General features: G+C 42.2%; 1 protein-coding gene across 3 annotated transcripts in view; it reads right to left on the bottom strand.

Annotated features, from left to right (window-relative positions):
* Positions 1-17,776, bottom strand: part of jmjd1cb (jumonji domain containing 1Cb) — a 186,675-nt gene that overhangs the window by 1,923 nt on the left and 166,976 nt on the right. For all 3 annotated transcript variants that reach the window (XM_037544211.1, XM_037544212.1, XM_037544213.1), the window contains 9 exons: positions 17,318-17,529; positions 15,836-16,111; positions 13,500-13,668; positions 13,275-13,365; positions 13,055-13,185; positions 10,709-10,831; positions 6,813-6,952; positions 3,521-3,697; positions 1,281-1,412 (listed from right to left, as the gene is read on the bottom strand). In XM_037544211.1, the coding sequence (XP_037400108.1) occupies positions 1,281-1,412; positions 3,521-3,697; positions 6,813-6,952; positions 10,709-10,831; positions 13,055-13,185; positions 13,275-13,365; positions 13,500-13,668; positions 15,836-16,111; positions 17,318-17,529 (1,451 nt within the window). The remainder of the gene's footprint in view (positions 1-1,280; positions 1,413-3,520; positions 3,698-6,812; positions 6,953-10,708; positions 10,832-13,054; positions 13,186-13,274; positions 13,366-13,499; positions 13,669-15,835; positions 16,112-17,317; positions 17,530-17,776) is intronic.

Raw genomic sequence — 17,776 nt, 5'->3', positions numbered from 1 at the left:
TAGTCCAGCTGCAGTCCGGGACACATCAGAACCTTGATTAGAATCAGAAAATTTCTGATCCAATTCAGGCCTGGGCCAGTAACAGAACCCTGCTAACCATGTGGAAAATAAGCGAGATGAAGCTGTGGCCAGCACTGACTTCACACACTTTCTGAGACATTCCCTAAAACTGATGCAGACACAGGAGCAATCTCAGACTAAACAAGCCTGGCTACACTCATGTAAGTCGTGCCAGAGCTGTCAGGCAAACATCATAATCAGCCTTGGGTTATTAGATTTATTTATGAAACAGTGTGTCAGTTACAGCAAGCAAACAACCAACGGTCCCCTCTTATCTTTTCACCCACAGAGCTTTCTAATGTTATGTTTATCAGTGGAAAACAACTGAAGTTACTGTGTTAAACTACAGCGTTTAACTTATTCTGCCTAAATGACTGACCTGAAGTCGGCTTCTTACTCGCCAGCTTTTTCTCGTTCCACCTTAAATGGTGCACCAACAGGAAAATTCAAACCAGAAGCTGGCAAAAAAGAAGCCGACTGCAGCCTCATGCCTAACTGAAGTAATGGTCAATATATCTGCAACTCTGTAGTTGAGAAGATATCAGCTGATATATCGGTCAGGCTCTAATTGACAGTGTGTGAATTGAAGCTTAATCTATGTCAAATAAATAAATAAACACAAAATTTTACAACCCCAATTCCAGTGAAGTTGGGACGTTGTGTAAAACATAAAAACAGAAGACGATGATTTGCAAATCCTTTTCAACCTGTATTCAATTGAATCCACTACAAAAACGAGATATTTAATGTTCATATGGATAAACTTTGTTTTTTGCAAATATTCACGCATTTTGAATTTGATGCCTGCAACACGTTCCAACGAAGTTCACTGGAATTGGGGTTGTTCATTATGGTTGTAGTTTAATGTCATCTTTATATTTGCTACAAAACTATAATTAATCGTGTAAAACAAATGGGAATTGCGAATATCAGACGACCTGTAACATTGTAACATAAGGCTTCTTCACCTGATGGCCAGTTGTACAAAGGGATAAGACGGTTTTTACAGAGGCTCGAAACTTTTTTGCCTGATGTCTGAAACCTGATGCTGTGGTTTGAAGATCTACTAAACAACTAAGATCTATGAGCTCAGGGTCTCTTCTTTCACTCTTACTGCAGCCCTGCCTGAACATAGTCCAGATATCAAGGTGAGAACTCTGAATCCGACTGAAACGGGCACTTAGCACTTAAGCTGAATGAGTAAAGAGAAGGGCTCTTACCTGTAGCTTATCTTCATAGTTAATTTCTTCTTTGGAGGAGCGGAGCTCCTGGGTGAGGTGGAAGGAGTGCACCACATGCTCCGGAGAGACGAAGTCATTGATGACCTGCACACAGCTGTGCAGATTTTGGACCTGCAGACAGAGACGCCGGGTGAACCTAAGACTTTGCGCACATATGCTATTAATGTTTTACATGGCCATATCCAAAATATCCAAACTATCCAAACTATCCAAAATATCCAAACTATCCAAACTATCCAAACTATCCAAACTATCCAAAATATCCAAACTATCCAAACTATCCAAACTATCCAAACTATCCAAAACCCTATGAATTAAACACTACTAAAATACTTGGAATTACATACTTTTTTAGTTTGCTTTCACCCTGGTCCACAATGGTCACCCCCACAGGACCACTGCAGAGCAAATATTGTCTGGGTGGTGGACGATTGTCAGCACTAAACTGACACTGACATGTTGGTGGTGTGTTAGTTGTGCTAGTACGAGTGGATCAGAATTGGCAGTGCTGCCGGAGTTTTTAAACACTTCAATGTCGCTGCTGGACTGAGAATAGTCCACCAACCAGAAATATCCAGCCAACAGTGTCCTGTGGGCAGTGTCTTGTGACCACTGATGAAGGACTAGAGGATGACCAACACAAACTGTGCAGCAGCAGATGAGCTGTCGTCTCTAAGTTGACATCTACAAGGTGGACGAACAAGGTAGGAGTGTCTAATAGAGTGGACAGTGAGTGGACACAGTGTTTAAAAAGCAGCACTGCTGTGTCTGATCCACTCATATTACTGCAACACACACTAACACACCAGCGCCATATCAGTGTCACTGCAGTGCTGAGAATGACCCACCACCCAAATAATACCTGCTCTGGGGTGGTCCTGTGGGGGTCTTGACCACTGAACAACAGGGTAAAAGGGGGCTACCAACATATGCAGAGTAAAAGATGGACTACAGTCTGTAAGAGGAGCTCATAAAATGGACAATGAGTGTAGGAGGTGTAAAGTGGTCAGTTTGTGTGTGTGTGTGTGTGTGTGTGTGTGTGTGTGTGTGTGTGTGTGTGTGTCAATGGTGTAACAGGTCATGGATAATCCATGATCCATACGGATCACCCCTCACGATTCGGTACGCACGGTGAACAGCGGAGCTGCCACAAAAAATATAATTTAATAATTTGTATTTATATACATATATATATATATATAATTTCTATTAATTTCTGTAACAAAACAAAGTAAACAACAACACCATTAAAAAATATAGAAACTAATACAAAATAAACCATTTTAAAATAGAGATATAAAAATAGCACAAAACTAGAACTGCCATTTCCTTCTATACATTTTTTAAAATTAATGTTATTATTAGACCTAGTTATAACCATCAAATCATGGTGTGCATGTATGTGTGTGTGCACGTGTGCATGTGTGTGTGTGTGTGTGTGTAAAGTAATTATAACAGCGCTTTTTATTCGTGTTTTTAGTAGCTGGAATCGCACCTAGGCTGAAATGATAATAACCGCGCTCCAGTCTCGCACAGGATGGCTCTCTCAACTATTAACGTGCGTCAGTGTCATATTTTACTATTTATAGAAATGTGAGTAAGTTCTGAAGCTTCAGAGAGCTGACTGCTCTTTGGGGTCTGACACGAGACGAGACGAGAGGCGCGCACACACACACACACACACACACACACACACACACACACACACACACACACACACACTCTCTCTCTCTCTCTCTCTCTCATGATGTCTCTGGATCTCTCTTGCTCTCTTCCACTGTCATTTAAATCACATGTATGGAAGCATTTTGGCTTCCCTGTAACCTACTGATGGCGGAAAAGGGGTGATGGACAAAACGGTTACAGTATGTACTGAAAAAATGTTATCGTAAGGCCTCATACTGCACTTCAATTTCACAAATGAGTTGATTATTTTATTTTGATGATTTTATTTAAATGTTAAACATCTTGTGTTCATTTAAGACCATGGCCAAAAGTTATGTGCTTTAAGTTCTCTTAAGTTTGAATAAACAGAAAGTAATGTTTTATTTTTTTTTTATTCTGATCCAAACAACGATCAGTGACTCAAAAAATCGTGAAACCGTGTGTGTGTGTGTGTGTGTGTGTGTGTGTGTGTGTGTGTGTGTGTGTACAGTGCATTTTGAACCTTTAACAATATTTCAAATAAGCAAAGGGAGTCAGCCAGGGTTTTATCTGACCTGGTGCAGTGCTCCAGCGGGGATGAGGACAGAGTCTCCCAGAAACTGAACAATGGTCCAGCCCTGAACACCGTGCTCCTCCAGCAGTCGCTGACGCAGCTTCCGGCTCAGGTACCAGCCCGACTCCCTGATTGGATCATGTTCTGGTGGGATGTCCACACCTTGCTCCTTAGCAATCTGCAAATATATAAGCTTGGTCTGGCATCAACAGATCACACAATTATATAAGAACAGCAGGACGGAATAATAAGTTATTTGTTGTTTTCACAATATTACAACTTAGCAGCTTGACCAGTTAAGCTTTGTTCTGATGAATCAAGGCTTTCCAATGATTTAATAAACGTTCCATCAAAAAAACAAGCAGATGTTCTCTCATTCTTGTCTCTGTGTTTTGCATATATGATAACGGCGAAGCTCTGTCATCACACTAGGATATTTTATCTATAATAAACAGTTACAAATTACACGGCATACCGTCAAACAGCATGTTTCTAGGTATGGGAGGACGAGCAATTCAGAAGAAAAAAATGACTGAATTTTCGACTGTAAATATTTTCATTATTGAAAACTACTGCCATTTTATGGCATCATATACATAACAAAAGTGCATGGAACAAAATCAACAAACTTATTAGGAAGGATGTCTCTGTTGTAGCAGAACAGAGGATGCTCAACAAGCTGCTAGCCATCTTGGACAACACCTCACGCCGTCTGCCTGCTACACTGGATGAACGGAGAAGCTCCAGCTGCGCTGGGTTAAAGAGCCGTGTGAGATCTTTCTGACCCACTGCTATACGGCTCTACAGTGAGTCTCCTTACTGCAGAGACTGGACTGATCTCCTGCTGTCTGCACTGAGCTGAACCACCTCACTGCATCTCCACTGATCAATACTCACTGTGCAGTCTATCACAGCTATTACTGTAATGACACTTTTCACTGTGCACTTTACACTACAGAACTGATGCAGCTCAAGTTAATCATGTCTTTAATAAGTGCTTAGACCTCATACCACTCAGTGCCTACTGTCTGTAAATACAGTGAATCTCATACACCATGTGAATATGGAAATATACACTTTTATACTTTATTTTATTACTACTGAAACACTGTAATTTCCCCCCAGGATCAATAAAGTTCTTTCTTTTTTTATATCTTTTTTTCTTTCTTTCTATCTATCCAGAATATCTATGACAGACATTTGCACCTGGGGGGACGACAAAGCCGTAAAGCCCTTTTCATACAATCCAGGCTGAAGCTGAAAGTCATAGATGATTTTTTAAAATGTTTTTTGCTGAATGAGCCCATCACCCAGCATCTGCATTGTGTTATCTACTTCCCACAAATGTGCGTTAAATATTGAGTCCAGATATATTAAGTAAAGAAGAGAACTGCATAAAGATAATTCATAAGGTCTCAGTTCTATTTGTGGTGCTCAAAAGGCTGGAAGCAACATCTGAAGAGAAGGTTAACCTAAGCACTAAAGAATAAAAGCATTTCTTCAGCATCAGAAATAAAATATGAAATGAATATTTGCTTCTTATGCAACATTAATCACCTACTATTATAAGCAATATTCAAGCTTCAACCAAGCCTTCTACATGCTGCACCAAGGAGTGCCACTCATCAAACAGTACATATCCAACAGAAAATACGAGAAGATCTAACAGATTAAACAAAATCCAGCAATCCACTTAATGAACACAGTCTCTGCATAACAGAACACCAACCACACACTCAAAGAGTGTGTGCTGCAAAAGAGTTTAGATCTCCATGTGGTGTGTAATTGGTGTGTGTGTAAAGGCAAGGTCAGGATGAGGACAGCACTGAGAGCCGTTCTGTTAATCCAGCCGTTCTTCTGCATCACAGCATCCAGCCAAGAGCCACACAGAGCAGAACACTCAGTTCAAAAGAAGGAAGGTAATTAGATGTACCCTATAAAACTCCCCTCAGGAGAAATATGCTGTTTTATAAGGACACCCATCCACTAACAGAGAGAGAGAGAGAGAGAGAGAGAGAGAGAGAGAGAGAGAGAGAGAGTGTGTGTGAGGGAGAGAGAGGGGGGGGGGGTGAAGTAGGGAAGGAAGATAAGAAAAACTGAAAACAAAGAAAGAGAAAGGGAGAGAGGAGCAAAAGAGTAGGAGAAAAGAGGGAGAGAGGAGAGCGAGAGGAGAGAGTAAGAGAGGGGAGGAACAGTGGGAGAGAGGAGAGAGCAGAAATGGGGGAGAAGAGAGAGCAAGAGAGCGAGAGAGAGAGAGCGAGAGAAAGAGAGAGCGAGAGAGAGAGAGAGAGAGAGAGAGAGAGAGAGAGAGAGAGAGAGAGAGAGGAGAGCGAGAGGAGAGAGTAAGAGAGGGGGAGAACAGTGGGAGAGAGGAGAGAGCAGAAATGGGGGAGAAGAGAGAGCAAGAGAGCGAGAGAGAGAGAGCGAGAGAGCGAGAGAGAGAGAGAGAGAGAGAGAGGAGAGCGAGAGGAGAGAGTAAGAGAGGGGGAGAACAGTGGGAGAGAGGAGAGAGCAGAAATGGGGGAGAAGAGAGAGCAAGAGAGCGAGAGAGAGAGAGCGAGAGAAAGAGAGAGAGAGAGAGAGAGAGAGAGAGAGAGAGAGAGAGTGTGTGTGTGAGGGAGAGAGAGAGGGGGGGGTGAAGTAGGGAAGGAAGATAAGAAAAACTGAAAACAAAGAAAGAGAAAGGGAGAGAGGAGCAAAAGAGTAGGAGAAAAGAGGGAGAGAGGAGAGCGAGAGGAGAGAGTAAGAGAGGGGGAGAACAGTGGGAGAGAGGAGAGAGCAGAAATGGGGGAGAAGAGAGAGCAAGAGAGCGAGAGAGAGAGCGAGAGAAAGAGAGAGCGAGAGAGAGAGAGAGAGAGAGAGAGAGAGAGAGAGAGAGAGAGAGAGGAGAGCGAGAGGAGAGAGTAAGAGAGGGGGAGAACAGTGGGAGAGAGGAGAGAGCAGAAATGGGGGAGAAGAGAGAGCAAGAGAGCGAGAGAGAGAGAGCGAGAGAGCGAGAGAGAGAGAGAGAGAGAGAGAGAGAGAGGAGAGCGAGAGGAGAGAGTAAGAGAGGGGGAGAACAGTGGGAGAGAGGAGAGAGCAGAAATGGGGGAGAAGAGAGAGCAAGAGAGCGAGAGAAAGAGAGAGAGCGAGAGAGAGAGAGAGAGAGAGAGAGAGGAGAGCGAGAGGAGAGAGTAAGAGAGGGGGAGAACAGTGGGAGAGAGGAGAGAGCAGAAATGGGGGAGAAGAGAGAGCAAGAGAGCGAGAGAGAGAGCGAGAGAAAGAGAGAGAGCGAGAGAGAGAGAGAAGCTTACCTTGTGCAGAAACTCTTTAACTTTCTCCACGTCTTTGCTCACGTAGACGTGCCATAAAGCTCCAGGAGTTTCACTCGAGTCCTTTAATCTTTTCTTCATGTTGTCATCCAGGTCTTCCTCCTCCAGCCTCTTCAGCACTCCTGAGCAGAGAGCACAAACACATGAATACATTATCTCACTCACGCCACATATGACACAGTCAGCTTAATTTACAACAAAGACAGCGCGCCTGACAGGCCTGCTTTGAAGAGAGCACAAAGTTTAAAAATGAATGCTGATGAGGAGAGAGAGGGAGAGAGGGAGAGAGGAAGCGAGGGAGAGTGGGCGTTTTTCCCCAATGCACTCCCATCCAATACACTCCCCTCAAGCCCAGCAGACACCCTTCTATAAATAGAGGAGAAACAGAGTGTGTGTGTGTGTGTGTGTGTGAGTGTGTGAATGTGTGTGTGAGAGAGAGAGAGAGAGAGAGAGACAGTGAGAGAGAGAGAGAGAGAGAGAGAGAGAGAGAGACAGTGAGAGAGAGAGAGAGAGAGAGAGAGAGAGAGAGAGAGAGAGAGAGAGAGAGAGAGAGAGAGAGAGAGAGACAGTATGTGAACCATTCAAACTCACATGAAATGTACTTTATAAGCTTTTACAAACTCAACACAGTCATTTCTCTGCACATTTGGTAAGAAGCAGAGAAAAGAAAGCAGCACTCTGGCAGGACAATATATACGTGTACACAATTTCCAAAAGTTTTCACTCCCCCATCTAAATCACTGAATCCAGGTGTTCCAGTCACTTCCATGGCCACAGGTGTATAAAGCCGAGCCCCTCGGCCTGCAGACTGCTTCTACAGACATTAGTGAAAGAATGGGTTGCTCTCAGGAGCTCAGTGAATTCCAGCGTGGTGCCGTGATCGGACGCCACCTGTGCAGCAAGTCCAGTTGTGAAATTTCCTCACTACTAAATATTCCACAGTCCACTGTCAGTGGGATTATAACAAAGTGGAAGCGATTGGGAACGACAGCAGCTCAGCCACGAAGTGGTCGGCCACGTAAAATGACAGCACAGGGTCAGCGGGGTCAACAATTTCAGAAAAATGTTCCTTAATGTAAAATAGTGAAGGTTTTGGATATCCCACCATCTACAGTACATAATATCATCAAAAGATTCAGAAAATCTGGAGAAATCACTGTACACAAGGGACAAGGCTGGCAATATTTGGATGCTTGTGATCTTCGGGCCCACAGGTGGCACTGCATTAGGAACACTTCCGGAAATCATTGTCTGTGAACACAGTTTGCCAAGCAATCCACAAAGCTATATCATGCAAAGAAGAAGCCATTTGTCAACACGATCCAGAAATGCGGCCGTCTTCTTTGGGCCAAATCTCATTTAAAATGGACTGAGGCAAAAACTGGAAAACTGTTCTGCGGTCAGATGGATCAAAATCTGAACTTCTTTTTGGAAACCACAGATGCCATGCCCAGCTGACTCCGGGAGAGGGACCATCCAGCTTGTTATCAGCGCACAGTTCAAAAGCCTGCATCTCTGATGGTCTGGGGTTGCATTAGTGCCTCACACATCTGGAAAGGCACAATCCATGCTGAACGGTATACAGAGGTTTGAAGGACTTGTATATTTCAGCAAGACATGCTAATCTACACACTGCATCCATCACAACTGCATAGCTTTGCAGAAGAAGAGTTTGGATGCTGAACTGGCCTGCCTGCGATCCAGACCTTTCACCAATAGAAAATATTTGCCGCATCATAAAATGAAAAGTCAAGCAAAGAAGAGCCAGGACTATTGGGCAGCTAGAATTCTACATCAGAAAGGAATGGGACTACATTCCCCTCCCAAAACTCCGGCAGGTGGTCTCCTCACTTCCCAGACATTTAAAGATGGCCCTGTCCCAACTTTTTTGGAAACACACACACACACACACACACACATATATATATTTATTTATTTATTGCTTTGGCATTAAAGTAACTGATAACATTCACGCTGGTAATGCACTGTTGAAACTGAAGTTGAGAGAGGATGAAGAGAAACAGAAGGCAAATAGAGGGAAGGATAGAGGAAGACTGAGAAACATGCAAGGAGAAAGGGTAGGAGAGTCAGAGATCCAGCAGGGTGAGGTTTCCTCTACAGCAGTCAAGGCAGTGAGTTTTGGTGCCAGGCTGCAGCTCCGCCAGCACAGAGAGGGTGGGGAGAGGGAGGGGGTGTTTGGCACTGAAGAGGCGAGTGTGCACTAATCCTTCTGTTTTCTGAAGGGAACTTTCTGCACCATTCATGCTGAAGGCGACAGCTGCAGGCATTAAGGCTGCTTCTCTCCCGGTAAGGAGCCCAAACACTGCTCAAGGTCAGTCTACTGCTCAGCCTCTGCAGTGGAGGCTGAAATGTGGAACTGGGCCGCAGTTCAGAGACGACCATGTGCTGTGTTGATAGAGGGGGAGTTTCTCAGTCTGTCTGTTCTGTAGAACAGCGACAGGCTTAGCCACGTGAGCTGGGAATGGCTCTGACAACTCCTTCCAGATGCTTCTCTTCAGCCTTCCCCCAACCACACTCCATTGTTTCCAGAATTCCTTAATGTCTGAAGCGTGCGCGTGGGTACATGCTGGTTTTCATGCATTTTCAGGACAAAAATGTCCGACTTTGTAGAAGAACACTGAAAAAATAGGGTGTCCTACAATGTCATGGTCCTACAATTTCTTTTTTTTTTTAAAGATGAAAAGGAAAAAGCCATTGCTTGTAGGAGAAGCGCTGCTGGATTTTTTAAACACCTCAGTGTCACTGCTGGACTGAGAACAGTCCACCAACAAAAAATATCCAGCCAACAGTGTCCTGTGACCAACGACGTAGGACTAGAGCAGCAGAGCTATCATCTCTGACTGTACACCTACTACAAGGCAGGAGTGTCTAATAGGAGGGGACAGTGAGTGGACACAGTGTTTAAAAACTCCAGCAGCACTGCTGTGTCTGATCCACTTGTACCAGTACAACACACACTAACACACCACATCAGTGTTACTATAGTGCTGAGAATGACCCACCACCCAAATAGTACCTGCTCTGTGAGGGTCCATGGGGGTCCTGACCACTGAAGAACAGGGTAACAGAGTATCAGAGAAACAGATGGACTACAGTCTGTAACTGTAGAACTACAGAGTGCAGCTATACAGTAAGTGGAGCTGATAAAGTGGACACTGAGTGTAGAAACGAGGAGGTGGTCATGATGTTATGCCTGAGCGGTGTATACATACACACACACACACACACACACACACACATACACACACACACACACACACACACACACACACATCTATAATATATAATAGAAAATTAAATACAGAAAAAATCATTTAGATGTGCAGAACGGTGAGTTGTGCACATACTGTTTAAAAAATGCCCATAAAAAATGAAATGGTCCGGCAGACGCTGATCCAATTTTGGAAATCAGGAAATGTTCCATGTTGGTGACATGGCCTAACAGGTTTCTCCCTTCCCCCACAGATTGTGTCTAAAGCTGGATCACGGACAGTCAAACCGTTTTCACTTCATATGGGTGTTTTCGTACTTTGAGATGCCCTGTACAGAGGACAGGCTTTGTGTATGTAATTCCATGTGTGTTACACATATAGCACATATGTATGCCCACATCCTGACACTGCACAAAAACAAATGTGTGTTTTTCTGAGCCTTTGGCACAGATGAGAGTGAGGGAAAAACAGAACTGAAGCCTGTGGACGTTTTGGCTCCAAAGAGGGGAAAAAAAGGCGGTAGAGGGATTTTTTCCCCCTCCCATTCTGACTGGCTCTCTTCACGAATATGAGGGCTGACCTAGTTCTCCATCAGGCCACTGCTTATGCTGAAGCTAAAGAACGGAATGGAACAAAAAGTCCTACCTGTTTTAGAGAGGACGCCATTTCCTTTGGCCACTCCGACGTAAACCAGAACGCTGACGATGTCGGACACCTCCATGTGCAGGTTAGCAGTGCCAAAGTCCTGCTCCTGAGACGCTGCCACACCTACAGCACACAAACATTTAGAGATGACTTTTAATCAGAGATGTAAGTAACGTTTTACTCTCATCACGGTACTTGAGTACAGTTTTCCCTGTAATGCTACTTCTTGGAGCATTAAATCACAGTACTTTTACAAACGTTCATTTTTAATGAAATACTTTTACTTTGTTACTTTCATTTTTAATAACATCACAGAAAAGAAATATGAGCGCATCAGCTCACTAATCAATAAGACTTTCAAAGATAATTCAAATTATGCACTAATCAAAAAAGACAGAAACTCCAGAAGGAAAAACAGCAGTCAGTTTAGTGGAGATGGAAACTTAACCAACACACACGAGTGTGACTGCCGAGATCTCTGCTTTCACAACTCGTCTGTGGCCTGAAGCCGTTTTAACTGAGCTTACTGATCTGAGCTAATCAGGTACCGTGGTTACAGTTTACTTTTCTCTTTTATAATGCTTCTGTATATTAATTATTATATTATATTTTAATGCAGTGTCTGTCAGCTACTTTAGTTAACAGGTATCAATCATAGCCTACAATTTACCCCTTTAAAACACAACCTAGATTAGTTGCTGTTTTGGAGATAAACGGTTGGATATGTCTGTGATAAAGAAATCTAGTCTAATAAGGTTCCTCATAAACTCTGGACAGTGATTCTGTCAGGCTGTCAGTGTTTAAGCTAACTGGCCTGATCTGATCAGACATGCTGGACCAATCAGATCTCACCTCATATTAATAAAGAGCCCTCAGAGAAACCAGGGCATCACTCAAACAGTGTTTACACAGTGTTGAACCATAACATGCAGATCACAGTTTGGTCTGACTGTGGAAAGAATCAGTTATTGCATCTGGACTTGATGATCACACTGACTTAAAATGCAGAGGCTTCCCAAAAATACTCCTCAGCTTCACCTTACAGATAATACTGCACCATCAGAGACTTCACTCAGTTCTTCACAGAACTCCAACTCTTCCTCCTCTCCCTCTCTCTAACTCCCTCCCTCTGTCTCCCTCTCTCTTTCTGTCTCCCTCTCTCCCCCTCTCTTCTCTCTATCTCTCTCCCCCTCTCTCTCTCCATCTTCCTATCTCTCTCTGTCTCCATCTCTTCTCTCTGTCTCTCTCTCTCCATCTCCCTCTCTCTAAGTCTCTCTCTCTCTCTGCCTTGTTGTTTCTCTAACTGTGAGATATTATAACATTTTTTTATCTTAATAAACGTAACTGAACAGCCTCTTTCAGGGATTCTTAAATGCTTCACTGGAAACAGAAAACTAGGAAGTGTTATGAAATCAACCATGAAATGCATGCATGTGAATTCTGTTCCTAACACAGTCCACAGAAAGGTGTGTAAATGTGCTGTGGTCCATCTCAGCTCTCAGAACTTTTTACCCACATAAAATCACGTTTTTCTCTACAGATTATTTCCAAATGATGTCGCTGAGTCAGCTCAGAAATATTTTCAGGTTGTGACGGTGGAAATAAGTAGTTTTTCAAAAAAATCTTATTTACTCTTATTTGAGTAATTTTATTTACTAATACTTTTACTTGTACTTGTAAATTATCACTACAGTAAAAGTACTTGTACTTAAGCAGGGATTTTCCGTACGTTTTACACTCCGGCTTTTAATACATGGTATTATGCTGGGGCTCAAACCTTTAAGGATGTTTGAGAATATTTTCAGTTATTAAAGCAGAGAGACTCTAAGGGCTGCAGTGATAATCTGTTGATGTTGTTGATTATGGAAATATGTTGCTTTTTTGATGCATTTATGAAGGATCAAAAACATCTGACTGTTAATGGCTTCCCCTTTCAGCCTGTTACACATTGAGTGAGTGAGTGAGTGAGTGAGTGAGTGAGTGAGTGAGTGAGTGAGTGAGTGCATTACAAGCCTATGAGGTACATAGCATCTAAAAAGAGAAGTGTTCTATAATGTTCATCATACACACTGTCATTCTGATAGACTGCTATACACTCCTGAAAGCGTAGGGGGCGATGTGGCTTCTACTGTTTGTAATACTGTAAGGTTTCTGTCGGACTGATGGAACTTTTAATGATGACAGCTCTGTTTTATAACAGTTTAATTAGTCCATTAATTGACATAGCAGAGAAGGTGAAGTAGCTGATTACAGAAATAACATTTAGTTGCAGGTCTACAAGCAGTGCATGGGTAAGGGTGGAAAATCTAGACCAGGCTAGCATATCAACAGATAGAGTTGTGGTACCATAAGCGCAGCAGAGGCGAGGGCCTAAATCCGGCCGAACAAAGAAGGGGGGGAGATGGGAAGCCAGGTTCAGATTGCCCTCTGGGTCTGAATACTCAGGCAGAGGAAGATTCTTCATCAGATCATCGTACCTAAACACACAGAGTTCATCATTAACACGTCTTTTTCTCAAAATATCTCACTTTTCACTACAGTGACACTATAAACAGCATACAAGTACCTAGAGGGCATTAGGGCCATAAACTCCTCTCCCGAGGGCCAGTCTTTTAGCCTGTACACAATGGCCTCTCCATCTTTAGATTTCGGTCGTTCTGTAGAGAGAGATAAAGAGATAATCTAAATTATGAAAGCGTGATAAAGATAAAGAAAGAGAGGACAGACAAACAGACTATAAGACCATAAATGTGGATAAATGCTTGTCTTCCAGCATCTCCAGGTAACTCACTTGTCAGGTCCTCAAAGCCGTCCCAGAATTCTTTGATGCCTGAGTTGGACACCACACTGTCTTTGCAGTTCACTAGGTCCCCCTGGTGGTCAGCAAACTCCTGGTTAAAAGACTCAGACTTCCACAGGCTGGCGTTGAGCTTCTTGTGCACCCCTGAGACGAGCACAGGCTGGAAAAACACCACAGAGGAAATGAGCATTTAATGACAGCCAGGATCACAGCAACTCTCAGACAGCTCCTTTTTCATACAGTGGAAAATATCAAGCGTGGAGGGGGTCAAAGTAAGAGAATGTTGCACTACCTTCCTGCAAATTGCCAGCTAATCACGACCAATTTACCAAGAAGTTTAATGGGAAATTGCATGCATTTTTCATCATTAATATGTAAACAAATTCAGGGTGGCTTGATGTTAAATGCCTTCACTAGTCGTGATAGGAAGCAGATGTCCGAAGCATTTAATGCTTCTAAAAGCTACTTCAAAGAAGGTCATTACTTGAAATGGTAACAAATACTCTGCATGATGCCTGATACACTGTTGGTCTGTAGGTTTTAGTCTGAAAATATATTTTTAAATGCATTCTTGGCTTAGTGGTAAACTAATTTATACTAAAATACTTTTGCTGTGAGTGACCTCATGCCTTAATTATGTTCATCTTATTAAAACAAACAAACATGCCATTTTGTCACTGCCAATCATTCTACTACTGAAACTTTAAAAGTTATAATACATTTTTCATTAAAGCACAAAAAATGTTTACTAAACTGAAAATAATGACAGTTCTTAATGTCACACACTAACTTTCAGACTTTGGGACACATTTACTTCACAACAATAGGACCCAACTGCTCATCATGTGGCCAAGAGGGACAAGGATACAGTCTCACATGCAGGGGTGTGGCTAAAATAACGTTTTGTCTATGGACTAGAACTTTTTGTGTTTTTTGTGATGTGGAAACATAGAACAGCATTTTTTGAATAAAGAATTTTTTCTTCAATTAAACTCAATTAAAAAGATATTTCTAAAATTATTATTAAACTATAATTTGAAAAAAAAAAAAACGCAGGAACATTCAGTTTTATTTTCACAAACTGAAATTTAGTGGTTAGGCTTTAGAACAGCCACCTCCCAGTACAAAATATCCTGTAAATTTTGTATTTTGTCATTTCATTTTTGTTAATTTACGTAATTTAATAATTGTAATTTGACAGTGTTGTATATATTTAGCTTATTACTATTTCCATGAAAACCTTAAGTTATTTAATAACATAACCCTTGTAAATATCCAAGATCGGAACGTTTTTTGTTTTTTCACTGAGGGATCGGTTTGAACTAATTTGGTAGAATGAAAAGAAACCCGTTTTTATCTGGAAAATTATTGCTTTGTTGATGCGTTTAAGGAGCAACAAAACTATATTTGACTGCTAACGGTGCCCCCTTGTGAAGAATTTTAAGTCTGCTAAATTTGAGTGAGTGAGTTACAGAGCATGAGCTCCATATCCAGAAACAGAAATGCTCTATAATGTTTGTAAAGACTGCAATACATTAGAGGATGATATGGCTTCTATTTTCTCATACCATAAAAGAGGAAGGTCCCTATCACACAGATGGAACTTAAACTGATGACAGCAATCTGCTAGAACAGTTTAATTAGCCAATCAAATAACAGCAGAGGTGGTGGAGTGACTGATTACAGAAATAATCAGTTGCAGCCCCTGTGGGAGTTTGTGTGGGTAAAGGCAGAGAATCTAAACTACCACTAGTTTGAGATCAATGACAAACTGAAAAACCCAGAGGACACATGTAGGTTAGCTGCTGTTTTTGAATAGTAAATAAAATGTCTAAATTTGTGCTGACGTTGCAGCCCCTGGTTCCCATCTCAAAAATTGAAATATGCGAAAATTATGCAGAAATTCCCTCTCAGGAATACTGCGTCTCAGTCAAAGCTCTGTTATATTTTACACTGTGTTCAGAGAGACTGGCTTAAGCTGACACAAATCCCTTTCCTGAACAACATAAACACAGTGCCTGCTCAAAAAACAACCGCGCATACAACTGACCGTCCATGGAAAGCGTGTGGCGCACCGTCAGGACAGCCCCTTTTTATTATGGCTGCACGCTTAAAGTCTTGGTGCAGAGAATGCAATGAATTTATCACTAAAGCACAAGTCTAAAGCAAAACATGCCAGCAACACGATTAACCTTGGCATAAAGGACAGGTTCAGCAGACTACATTGGACAGTGTTTGCAGGAGAACTATGGATAAACCAATAGGCAGTAAAAGAAAAGTTCCTCTCGACACGACATAACATGGCATTATGAGAGCTACTGCCTGACCTGGCCCTTGCTCCAGCACTCTCGGAAGAGCTTCCAGTTGTTGCTGTTGCGGTGGTCTTTCAGCCAGAGTAACCTGCGGTCGTAGAGCCAGCAGTGGGGGATGTCGGGGTGTTTGGGCGTTTCCTCGGCCGGCTTCCTCCGCTCTGCCCTGGCCTCCTCCACCGGCTCCGACTTCAGGCTCAGCTTGGAACCACGGCTTGCCGGGATCTTGTTCTCCACCACTGAAGCGATGATGTCATCCAGGATGTTGGGCATGGTGCGGCCAGTCTTCCCCGTCTGCACATGGACAACAGGGAGCTTGAATGAGAAATCTAACACTGCACAGCAAGGTGAGGCTGAGGTCAATGCTTATAACTGATCTATTCTTCCTAAGGGTCAAAGCTGTGTCAGAAATAGGGGTTCAGTTTCTTCTAAGACAACAACAAACAGTACGAGCAATGGCCATGTACGTTCCTCTTTGAAGGTCTGAATCAATATTTGCCTGACTGACTTAATACATATCTACAGTTAGATTTTTGCATTGTTTCCATAAAAGTTATCCCCAGTGCAACTGATGAGGAAAGGCAGATTATGAAAGCAATCTTAGAACAAAAGTTATTCATTTTTTAGGAGGTGTGTGTGAGGAGATAAGACAGAAGAATCTACACCTCCACTGTATAAGGGGAAAGTCAAAAGGAGAATAATACATTAAACAAGAACCTCCAACATCAGATAAACAGTATATAAAGCTTTAAGAGGGAGGAGGAAATTAAGCACACTGAAGGATCACAGCTAAAAAATCCATCCTTCTACTATGAGAACCTTCAGAGTCAACTCTAAAGGTCTGAATGGACGTGTGGGTGTCAAAAAGCGGTTACTAAGAAAAGGAAATAGATACGAATATTTGCTAACCAAACAAAAAGCTGCTAGTGTCCTAAGAACAATGGACTGACCACCTTAGGGTCCAGACCTCAACATCATCAAATGTGTTCGGGACCATCTGCATCGTTAGAAGCAGAAAATGCAACCGACTTCTAAGACTGAACTTTTAGAAAAAGATTTCTCTGCAGATTTCTTTGAAAAACTAAAAGCAAGTCTGCTGAAAAGAACAGAACCTGTAATAAAGGTAAAGATTCGACACACTAAATCCAGGAATTAATGATATTATATTTAGATGTTGAGACTTTGGTGTTTTCTGCTTTTTTCACCCCTGACAAAGAAATGCAGGAAGCTTTACACTGACTGACCGTATCGACTTGTCAGACTACTGTCAGTTTTATTTCATTTACACAGTTCTCTATGTACATATCACATAAAATATTATCAGCATCGGCCCACAATTCCTGTATAGTTAGAGTAGTTGATTAATTGAATAACAGCTTAATTAAATAATTATATAAATAACATACACAATGCACTTGGTGAGCCCTAGTGTATTGTGTATACTGTATGTGCACGTGTGTGTGTGTGTGTGTGTGTGTGTGTGTGTGTGTGCTGTGTGACCTGTGAGGCGGTTGAGTAAACTGGAGCAAAGGCGATGCCGGCATCGGTGGAGCCCAGGCGCAGCTTTCCAGCCGTGGTGGTGAGCAGATCCCGTAGTGTGGAGCCCTGCTCGGTGCTGTTGGCCACTAGAGTGGAGGCTTTACAGTGCAGTGCCTCCAGAGCTTCTGCATCCTTCTCCTCCTTCACTTTACCTACACAGGATTCCTTATTCTCTGCAATAAACACACAAACAACATATTCAACTCACACTGTTCACCATGAATAACACATACTGTTACTACAGAATATATTTTATATATTTTATAGAATATACTGTATAATAAAAATAAATAATAATAATAATAATAGTTTAATTTATATAAAACCGCTTTTAAACCCCAGGTTGCTGTTAAGAGCATGTCTATGAACAAGCTGCACTCAACTGGCCATTCAAAAATGAAGCTATGATGAAAAAGCTAT

This window comes from Pygocentrus nattereri, chromosome 13 (genome assembly GCF_015220715.1).
Source record: "Pygocentrus nattereri isolate fPygNat1 chromosome 13, fPygNat1.pri, whole genome shotgun sequence".
NCBI classification, from domain to species: Eukaryota; Metazoa; Chordata; class Actinopteri; order Characiformes; family Serrasalmidae; genus Pygocentrus; species Pygocentrus nattereri.
Note: the sequence above shows the minus strand (reverse complement) of the source record. Positions and strands in the feature narration are given on the sequence as shown.